Genomic DNA, 11,695 nt, shown 5'->3' with positions numbered 1-11,695 from the left:
CCGGGAGCGGGACACCGGGAGGGGTGAGAGGACGAGGAGGACACGGACACCGGGGGCTGACGTGACACGGGGAGGGGGACACGGGGGACAGGGTTACCGGGGAGGGGTGTGACACGAGGACAGGGACACCGGAGAGGGAGACACCGGGTCATCGAGAGGGGGAGAGGGACAAGGACACCGGGGAGGGGAGATACGGGGGACAGGGACACCGGGGGATGGGGGGAGGGACGACGATAACAGCAAGGGGGGGACACCGGGAGGGGGACACATGGACAGTAGGCGGGGACACGATATAGACGCCAGACAGATGGGGACATTAGCAAGGGTGGATGGGGGACATGGGCACCGGGAAGCCGGGGACAGACACTGGGATGTGGGGGCAGACATCGGGGAGGATGGACACTGAGATGGGGGGACCCCTCCTGCCCAGGTGTGTGGATCTCACTGGGACATCAATGACAGCTCCTGCTGCCCAGGGACAGCCAGGGGCACCGTCTGGGTGGCAGCGGTGTCATAGAAACATAGAATGGTTTGGGTTGAAAGCGACATTAAAGCCCATCCAGTTCCTGCCATGGGCAGGGACACCTCCCTCTGGATCGGGGGCTCCAAGCCCCATCCAACCTGGCCTGGAACCCCTCCAGGGATGGGGCAGCCACAACTTCCCTGGGCAACCTGTGCCAGGGCCTCACCACCCTCATGGTGAAGAAATTCCTCCTCATGTCTAGTCTAAATCTGCCCCTCTCCAGTTTATACCCATTGCCAATCGCCCTGTCGCTACAAGCCTTTGTAAACAGTCCCTGCCCAGCTTTCATGTAGCCCCTTCGGGGGGACAAGAGGAGGGTCAGGACAGACACCATGAATGGCCGAGGAACACTGACGGAAGCCCCGCATGGGCAGGAGCTGGGCAGAGGCTGCTGGCCCAAAGCACGATGTCACACGTGGTCTGCCCATGGTGTTGGGATGTCAGCATGGAAAAAACGTTCTTGAAGAATCAGCGTGACCACAGCTTAGTAACCACAGCGGTAAAGTCCTACAACACCTGGACCTGGCGTTGTGTACCAGGGTAAATGGTCTGCTCCAATTTAACAAAATGGGCTGGAACTAATAATTTCTGTAAACCTTCATGAAGCGGAGTATTTTAGACACGCGCCCCCACCCCAGTTTAGAAATGGACTTGAAGTGGAGCAGGAGCTGTGCTGAGCAGATCCTAGTGCTGCAATGGCCAAATTTCAAACACCTTTAGGGAAACACAGGTGATTGTTCCTTGCGGAATGCAGTTGCCTAACAGGATGTCCAAGTGGCTATGGCAGGTACGATGAGCTACAGAAGACCTGCCCTCTTCCACAACAGCAGCGGGAGAGCAGCTGGAATGCCACAGAGTGTCAAAAACGGCACCAAGCACCAATGTTTAGATCCTGAAATCATGGAAGTGAATTTTGTGCTACACAGCTACAGCTTGCAGTTTCATACAGAGTTACAGGCTTTTTCCTTCTGGAATTCTGAAAAGATTCTTACTCCTGGACTTCCACCTCCTTAACATAGAACTTGGAGCTTCCTTCCCTTTTTTTTCTTTTAAAGGAGTAAAAAGTGGAATGATGGGTTAAAGCTGTCCCTAGCCTGCCACAAACCAACGTAAAATACAGTGTTAGTAACATTCTGGTTGGTTCTTCCAGCTCTAGCAAAGATAGAGAAAATAATTTCAAACTGATGAAAAATTAGGGAACGAGAGGAAGAAGATACCTGAAAAACATGATCACAAAACTGAATACTTGGGGAAACAGTGAGAATCTCACAAGGTGATACAATGGGAAAAGCAAAAGCACAGAGATTAATCATCCCTTTCTTCAACAAAATCCATCTGTGCTGGATTCCCTCTTTTGGAGCAGTATCAAGAGAAATCTCAAGAGCAAAATAAGCATAAAATAGCAAGGAGCAACAACAAGACCATTGGCAACAGTGTGATGCAATGTTCAACATCAGCCCCAGATGCACATTTGCAGCGCCAGGCAGCAATTAGAAGGAAGAGCTATCCAAAGCACGGGTCAGAAGCACAGAATGAAAAAAATCCCACCCAGACACCAAGATCACAGGAATCCAAATATCACAAAGTGCAGCAGTGACTCACAAAGATTGCACAAAAGCCAAACCACCACTCTCTGCATCAACTTCAACTGTTTATGCTTGACGGGGAGTGGGGGAGCACATCATAACCAGGACACCCTGCAGATGGCTGGAATTCCTCCTTACCCTTCAGTTCCGAACACAAAGATTTCAAAGAATTACAAAGCTGCTCTGCTCTCCAGCAGTAGGAGGCAAACAACCAAAGCACAGTGCTGGGCAGATGGCACATTCAGAACAGTGTTCCTTAATATCATTATTGTTGTTAGACGTGGCAATGGAGTATTTCAAGTAGTTTCTTCACAATGTTCTTTCACATGCAACTGCCTGATGTTATGACCTGACCATGAGTGGTTAAGTGCATCAGGAGCAGTGCCCATGCAGCATGTGTCCTGCAGCTCTTGAGCTGTCCGCTCTTCAGTCTCAGGCTGCAGAAGTCTAATGAGGGAAGCTTCATTCTCTGTGAAACTTTATTCATTTCAATTTAAGCAGTAGGAGCATACGTCTTCCAGGTAGCTCTTTGCTTGCCAGCACCATGTATATATTTCTCCCATTCCTTTTCAAAGAAGTGCAAAATACCATATTGAACACTCAAATTGTGTGATCACTTCCAGGTTGGCAAACAGAGCTGGAGGTCAACAACAACCCCTGTTTGTTAAATTATGGCACTAGTGGAGGCTGAGGCCTAACAGGAAAAAAGCAATTCACTGACACATTGGGATACAATTTTCTGGGGTCAAAATAGTTTAAACTGATAGTCCAGAATCTCAAAAGATGTGCTAACACTGTTTCTCTATGTTTCTGAAGACAATAGTGATAGAAACATTTTCACTTCTCTCATTTCTGATAGAAATAGAAAAATAATGGGATGACAGTAGGATGCTTTTACGGAACATGCCCGGTGAAAGAACAGTGAGTGAGACAAGGAAAAGCAACGGCTTTCTTCCATGCTTCTTTCTCTGTTGATGTCAGAACAAGGTGCTTCTTCAGGCTGGCTGTGCAGATGTTATTGATATGAACATTGAGCTGCTTTGTGCTGTAATCATCAAGAAAATTCTCAATGCCTGACAAAAGCTGTCTTTGGCAAGGCTTCCTAAGAAATATGAAAACATGCAGCTCCTTACCCCCCTTTCACTTTGATAAGGATTTAAATCATCCTGGGAAGCAAACAAGGTGATTATATAATGATTAGCGTGCATATTTTTCATACTTGAAGATTTTTTTCCCTTCTCACGAGTTTCTTCTGAGGAAGGGCAGGTTTTTGTGACAGGTACTTCTTGTCATTTATGACGCATGGTTAATCACAAGAGAACTCCGTGTCCTGACAGGTGCACAACAATTTGAGCAATACTTAGAAGCCACTATGTGAACTGTATGCACAAGAAGTTTTCTTCAATTACACAGTAAGCAAATCAGATGCTACTATCATGTTTTTGTTTTATCGTCACCTTCTATACCTTTTCTTTGTGATAATGTTTAGTGCCCACAATGTCTTACTGGTCTCTCAGCATTTGGATCATCCATTGATTACAAAGCACTCCAAGATGCACTGGTGCTTAGTATTTCTGTGAAGAGATTAGAATTAAATCAGTAGCTTGACATACACTCCCCAGTATGCCTGTTACTCAAATAATCTGTATCTAATCTAACTACATTCATAGATTTATTTTATTTTTATCTCAGTGTATGTGCTGCTTCTGAATGCGTACTAACCAATAGCCTCAGGAGATGATTTTCATACAACTAACTGAAGGTATTAAGACTGCACACACAAAGTGAAACAGGTATTGAAATATTTAAAAACATTTCAGCAGGGCCAGTTAGAAAGCAGCAACAGCAGAACATTTTGTTGCTATTGAAGTGTTCTTTCAGAACAACCGTGGCCTAAAAAAGGAGGGCCAAAGAAATCCCAGGGCTACTGTGGAAGAAAAGATGTGGCCAGGCATGGCCACTGACATTTCTCTTGACCCCATACTAAAGATGGCCTTGGGCTTTTTATTAACTCACTTCTTTACACAGTGACACAAATACTACCAATTTGAACTATGATAATTTGTACTAAGAACGAAGACAGAAGATCATACACCATATACGCATAGGTCTGTTGTTAATACATACCCAATGCCGTCTCTCCTCTGCATGACCTGCAGAAGGCAAGTTACTGCTTGGATAGCAGAATTTCTCATACGGAGGCTGTTGATTATAAATATGCTCTTTTGCTGGATCTGGTCTCCTTAATGGCTGAGGATGCATGGGACTACAGAAAAGAGAAAAAAAAGGTTATTAAAAAATATACGTAATGTACTGCAAATTACATCACGTGTCAGTTTAAACTGAAATACAAAGATAATGAAGGTCATTATTGCACGCATGACATTGAGGCAATAACACTAAGACATCTAAATGTTCTGTCTTTTAAGTTCACTTTACTATCAAACCCTCATCCTGCCAATACAGAAAAGAGGTGAATTTAAAGAAGGAACAGTCTTTGAACTTTTTTCCCCTCACCGAACAGTGCCCTAATAGCTGATTTTCTATATTTCTCAATTATTTTGAAGACATTTTAAATTCACAATAGGTGTACCTTCAACATTCTCAATTTTTTTGATATCATATCAAAAGAATCAGACTTTCTTGATCGACCGAAATTTCAGAAAGGTCCAGTCTGTTTCTGCAGCAGAACTTTGCTACTTACGAGGCAAATGTTCTGCTTTCATTTATTTGCCTCGTGGTAAACAAGTTCTCTGCAAAAGCTGCAGGCAGAAGCTGCAACAGTTGGCTGGTGTTAGTGAGGATTAAAGAGAGGAAGCACAACTAAAGGAAACCACATTTCTAAAAAGTAATGAAAATTAATACATTTGTAATTATTAGAGGAAAACCATACGAGTCTTTGGATAAATCAGTACAGTAGGATTTAGCTCCAGCAACAAGAGAAACACACCCTTTCCTTTTGGTGGTATATTAGGAAGGCAGATTATTAGACAGCAGGCTGATAAATTCAGCCCTGTGTTCTAGTTTGCATTTAGTAATAGTGTACAGAATAGTCCTGGGATTCTTGCAGCAATGCTGTTAGAACTGTGCATAGTAGAGGAAAATAAAGAAAATAATCTCTTTCTAGTAAAGACTCAAGCCACAAAATGGACGTGAATAATCCAGCCAAAAGCTGCCACTGGCAGAACTACAAAGTCATTCTCGGTCTCCAAACCAGAATATAAAGTGAAAATGAGCAAAGAAGACAGAAAACCAGCAGCATACCCGTAATTTTCTAATTGACTGGGGGTTGGGACATCGTCAAAATCTTGTCTTCTCAGAACAGCTTTTGGAATTTGTCCAACCCAGGCATCCTAACAAATTAGAAAAACAGTTCACCAGGTACAGTATGTTAGCAGTGGACTTGGTGGAAAAAACTGTATTTAGAAACTGATTTATCAGGTATGAAATACATTGCTTTTTATAGACAGACTTTCAAATGTGTAAGTTCAATTTATCTAAAAGATTCAGTAGAAGAAAAGTCTTTACATATCTGGATGATGCAGAAAATGTACCTGTAAGATATAACAGACCAACGCCCACCCAGGGAAGTCTGCATAATTAAGTAAACCAGGCATTAAGGGTCTTATCAAGGTCTAGATGTTTCGTTGAGTCTTTTATAATGAAACATTTCAGATATCACTCCATAAATAACAGTGGATTTCTGTCTCATTTACACAAAACTGAGTAAAAATTTAAAGCAAATACAGTGACCAACAATTAAGATCGATTGAATAGTGTTGTTTAAAGACTGGCTGCTGTCCTGCCAAATGTATTGCAGGAGTGAAAAAGGAAAATATAATGAAGAAACAAAATAAAGATTCATATTGCTTATAAAAAGTGACATTCATTTGCTAATGGTATCTTTGTTTAATAATATAATGACCTGAAGTTATTTTCCCAACAAGGTGCAGTGCAGTTCAGCTGCCAGAGCTGATGCTACCAAATGCAGATCTCTGCTTCCTCTGTTGCCTCTCAGACAGCCGGGCTGAGGGCTGGGCAGACCGCAGAGCCGTGGGTGCGTGTGAGCTCATATTTTCATGACCACCACAGCTAGAAGGAGATGAAGAAGGTAGAACCGTCCCAGGACTGCCTCTGGGCTGCAACTCCCAGTCAGAAGCAGGAGAAAGCAGCCCTGCTGCAGAGCAGCTCCTTGCGCAGGAGGCTTCTCCCCACACAGCGGGCAGGTTTGGTCTGATTCCCATCTGGACAATGCCAGCATCAGCGGAACTACATTCAGCATTAGTTAAAAATTAAACAGCACCATCTCCTGGTGGAGGTAGGCTCATGCGTCTTTCTCTCCTCCTCCCCCCATCATTTCCAAGATACTCATAATTCACAAATATATTTAACGGGAAATTATGTATCAGCCTAGCTTATTCTCTTTCTTTTCTTAGACAGCCTACTGTGTCTTCTTCTCAGACACAAGACATTCCTTACATACTTAAAAAAATCCCACTTAAAGTACAGAATGTGGAAACAATCCTCCCCCAAATACATCCCTTTTCACGTTTCTCAGTATTTCATATTCCCCATTCTATATGTGAAATGCATTTATCCATCTGTTCCTGTGACATTCGGTAGTTCATGTGATAACCTCTAGTATAAAGAACATCTTGCCAAAGAGAGAAAATCGGCACAGCAGAGCATTAGCCTACTCGAAAGGCAGTGTCGGGCCTTGGGGGCTCAAAGTTCAAATCCCAGCTCCAATGCAGATAACCTTTGAAATCCCATAAATAACTCTACTCTATCTCAGAAACGATGCAGAAGTCCCAGTGAAATGCTCTGTTACAAAGGTGACGCAGGTAATTTAATTTCAGATTTGATTTAGGGAGTTTCTCCCTTCTAGAAAAAAAATACTAAACATGGAGATGGTTAAATATTCTGGCCCCAAACCTAACTCTGTTGTAGGCAGTGAATTTTAAACAGACGTAGCCAGAAATCTGCCAGCAGTGCTTATGCTATGTGCTAGATGCAGTTCTGTACCATCATTCCTAGATTAGGCAGCTGAGAGACGGCAAAGATAACACATTTGGTACAGCCACGTCCTTCTCATCCCTCCAAAAATGTCATCAGAAAGCATCACTCACAACATGGAAAGGACAGAAGGGTCACATTATTGCAATCTAACCCATTCCATGAATTGTCATTCCACTTCCAATTGAATAAAGTGCATTTGAAAGAAACATTTCCGATTTTCCTCAAGTTTTAATCTTAGTCTCTCAGCCTGCAGAACTGGGTGACGTTTATTCACAGAGGGTCAGAATCTCAGCGTAAACATCTGGTTTGTTGTAATTGATTTGTGCAATTACGCTGTGCTGTGCCCACTGGTGACCACATACATCTTCATTACAGAAATAAGCCTGATTTCTTGCCTCTAAAGTAAACAACATAGATCAAATCTTTAGTAGGCCTCTCTACCTGTACTCCAACACACCTCACACTTGCAAGATTTACTTTTGTGCATATAGAAATAGAACACAGGAAGAGACTGACGGAGTCAGGGCACTCAACCCACTGAGAACAGCCTGCAATGGAAATGTGAAGAAAAAATAAGCAATATAAATACCTGAAGTACTATTAATATATCAATCTAATTTCTAACCAGAGGCATCCAACACATTGATTGACTGAGCTGCAATGCAGTCTGTGGCTGCATTTGTAGCCACAAAGAAAGTGGACTAATGCACGTAGGACCCCACACTGGCACTTCATGCACTTTGCTTTGTGGCCTGTGTCTGGTTTGGCCCAGACACTGAATGCTCATCCGAGGTTGAAGCATTTATTCCAGGCAGTTTAATCAGGAAGTTGTCTACCTGAAAGCACCCATCCAGTCGAAACACCTCCCTGGATAGATGTCTGATTTTTTAATAACTAATTTACACTATGAGTACATACTGATGGATTCTGCGTTTTAGCAAAAGACACTTTTTTGTTGTTTAAAACTTCTGCCTGATTTCATTTGACATTACCTAGTTCTTACTTTAAAAGCAGGGAACAGTAACTTCCCACACAACCTCTCCTTATACAGAAATCAGTACTGATGACCCTGAAATTCTAGATATGCCACACTGCTTGCTGAGATGGGGGCTCAAAATTAGTCAGAAGTCAAAATGTAGGCATAATTAAGATTTGTGCCATTTTATTATAATGCTGCTCATATTGTTTTTAGTTTCTTCCTAAAATTCCTAGCAAAGCAAACTTTTTCAGAAAACATCAGATACTCTTTCTGAGTTCTAATTTCTTATTTAGAAATCTTTTCCCCATGAGAACAGCGAAATATTGGCACAAGCTCCCCAGAGAAGTGATGGATCCCTCTGCACTGGGCACTTTTAAGTCTCAGCTTGACAGTGCGCTGGGCCATCTCATTGAAACTATAGATCACCTAAAGGTCAGACAAGATGATCCTTGAGGTCCCTTCCAACCTGGCGTTCTATGATTCTTTATAGATGATTACCACATTAACAAAGTTAAAACAGCTCTTCTACATGTTGCTTTGCATTTATAAACAATAAATTTCATTTGTCATTTTATAATTTTACCTAATGAGCTTTTTTTGCTCTTCATATACTGTTCTGTTGAATCACAAAGCCATGTCTGACTCCCACAAGCATTAGGACCATGTGATATCCTCCCCCCCGCCAACCTCTCTTACCATTGTCGGCGGCTGATACAGGTGCCCTAAGCTACCAGCCCTTTCAGCAGCAAATGCAGGGTTATGTTGTGCTCCACTGTATGAAGATTTTGTCCGTTTCCTGGTTGGGGGAACAACACAAATTTGGAGCATCAGCAATAGTTTTGAGGGTCTTGACAGATCTTTTTGTACTGCAGATTTGCTCCATGGCCCTACCATAGGCTTGGCTGTACTGTGGCAGTGACTGTGTGAGAGCTATGAATAATTACAATTTTTCCATGATGAAGGAAGTACAGGCATACACACTAGTGTGGCTTGAAGAAAGAAATAAAACCCAAATATTCTGTATACCCAAATATTCTGTATACCCCCACTGTTATCTGGGACAGAAACAAACAAAAAAAGATAAAGCATTGAAAGCAAAAAGCAGCTCAGATTGCCAATGCCTAGGACCAAAGAATAGGAGAAATCGTGATTAATTACAAAGACTCTTGCCAATGCTATTGGTCTAATTCTTTTTTTTTCCCTTTTTAAACTTGTAGAAAGAAACCCAACCCTTAGTAGCAAATAAATCAGCAAGACAGACTTGGTGGTCTTGAGCTAAAGCAATAAGTGTACTTATTAATCTTTAAAGCTTCCCTGGCTAGCCCTAAAGGAGAGAGGCAACGACTTATGGTGAAGTTCTGCATGCAGCAGTAAAATGCTGAATAACTGTTAAGTGCTCCGGTAAGATGCTTTGATTTCATTTTAAATTGCGTAAGCAATATTTTGGCAGGCGATGCTTTATGCACGCTGCTTGATTTAAATATCCAGAGGTTAAAAATTAGTCAGAATAACAGACTTCTTTTGCTTTACTTTCATTTTGATTATAAACCCCCTTTAACTACGTTCAGAGTAACTTACCCAGCTTTTTTACTTTTACAACGGTAGACATAGTAAAATATTAGAATGACGATAATAACCAGTGCTACTGCAGGAAGAGTAGATACTAAAATGAAACTTAAAGTGTTCCAAAGGTGGTTACATTTGGGACCCATGTACCAATACTCCTTCCAGCCCACTCTGAAGTAATCACATCTAGAAATAAAAATATTAACTTTTAGCAACATCATTTTAATTTAAAAATAATAATAATATAAAAAAAGAAAAATATTTTGCTACAGTTATTTATCACTGAATACTTTAGAGGTCAAGAGAGTCAATATTTTTCCTGTTTGTCTAAAGATTGCTTAGCTTAGTAATACACATCTCAGTGTAGATTTGATGCAAATGCTCTCTGCCAGGCTCTGGGTCAACCAAGCCCAAGGTAACATTCCAGTAAGTCCAAGATAATATGCTTTGTTGAGAACAAAGTATATTACCCAAATGATAGTTTGGCTCAGGTCAAAGATCTTTTTGCCAGCTGTAAGCATGGCAAAGCTGCTGCATTTTCAGACCAGACTACGTAGACGTGACTGAAATGTCACACCGATGCACCTCCACTGAAAAGGCAGCAACACAGCCCAGAGCGGGCTGACAGAATAAATATGTCCCCTCTGCTTTTAAGAGTTCATTTAGTTCATTAGTAATATTTTTGGCAAGCTGCACTTACATAGTGTATATTTAAACAAAGAAACAAACCCCACACCCTACCTGCAAAAAGGTTTCTCATCTTTACATTGACAAGAAATATTGGCAGGACAGAAGTTGTCTGTATTACCCAGGCAGGCACCCAAGTCCTCAACTCTAGTGCAGTTGGCTGTAAATTAAAACAAAACAATTATTTATTTAATGCAATTATACAGCAACATACTGTTAGTGGGCTGTATTTTTAATTTAATCTCCTCCATCTCTTGTACTGCAGAAACATTGTGGACTGTAAATTATGTTCCAGAAGTTGAATCCTTAAGAGTACTCCACATGTGTACGGCTGTCTACAAATACCTTCCTCATGCAGTTGATTAACATCTCTATCAGGTTAGTGATAACTAATTACTAGTACTGGTAGCTACCTGGTAAAGAACAGTGATAATAATAAATAAATAAAATCAAACTGTAGGAAATATTCCTATGACAGAAATTCCTGACCAATACTCTATACTCCAACAGAACCACAGACAATTCCATATAACTTAACCTCTCGTTTAAAACAACCTTTTTCCCAAAGCGTTCTGGTGGCCATGCTCTTAAAATTACTGGTGATGTTCTCCCTGTTCACCTCCAAAAGAAAATACCTAAAAATACTTGCTATAAAAAGAACACACAATTTTTTAACCCATATACCAAGTATTTTTTCCTACTGAAAAAGAACTGACCCATCCAATTTCAAATGCATCCTTTTGACACTGACAGATTGACTCAAAGCCACAAGAACATCTAGTATTTCAGCTGTTAATTCATGCAGTTGCATGAATTCTAATGTGCGGAAGTAAGAATAACAGGTGAAAGCAAAAGCCCTTTTGCCTTGCGCACCTGGGTCTCTGTAAAATATCACTATACTCTTGGCAGTACAGAACTCAAGAACTGTGAACCACTTCCTACCCACAAGCACAGGTACGCAGTTCCCACACAAAGGTCTTTATGTGTTCATTGTTTCCCCATTATTTAAAAAACAAACTTGACTTGAACTGTAGGGGGAACCTCCTCCTAGGGACGGCAACACCGCAGCAGCGCTGCCATGTGTCGGCCGGACTTTTGATAGACACATCCCTACTCTGACAATATAGAAAGCAAAAATGTCTTACGTTCTAAAGCTTCTTCACTCCGCGAACCGCTGGCCATGAACAGAATGAAAAGCAAGACTTTAAGAAGGGACAGCCTGAAGCCCATTGTGGTACAAGACTGTTTCTCTCAGATTTTGCTCACTGCAGAATGCGCTCTCCTCCCTGCTACTGCTAATTACTGCAGCAGGCCAAGGATCGTGGATTTTGAGCT

General features: G+C 41.7%; 1 protein-coding gene across 1 annotated transcript; it reads right to left on the bottom strand.

Moving 5' to 3' along the window:
• Positions 1-426: 426 nt before the first annotated feature.
• On the bottom strand, positions 427-11,655 carry LOC128853161 (uncharacterized). The gene is made up of 7 exons (XM_054075694.1): positions 11,506-11,655; positions 10,415-10,520; positions 9,686-9,859; positions 8,804-8,903; positions 5,374-5,462; positions 4,237-4,375; positions 427-3,683 (listed from the first exon to the last, which is right to left on the bottom strand). The coding sequence occupies exons 1-7, from the start codon at positions 11,588-11,590 to the stop codon at positions 3,675-3,677; spliced, it is 702 nt and encodes a 233-aa protein (XP_053931669.1). The 5' UTR covers positions 11,591-11,655; the 3' UTR covers positions 427-3,674.
• Between the last annotated feature and the right edge of the window lie 40 nt (positions 11,656-11,695).

This window comes from Cuculus canorus, chromosome 10 (genome assembly GCF_017976375.1).
Source record: "Cuculus canorus isolate bCucCan1 chromosome 10, bCucCan1.pri, whole genome shotgun sequence".
NCBI classification, from domain to species: Eukaryota; Metazoa; Chordata; class Aves; order Cuculiformes; family Cuculidae; genus Cuculus; species Cuculus canorus.
The sequence above is the reverse complement of the archived record's forward strand: the minus strand, read 5'-3'. Positions and strand labels throughout refer to the sequence as shown.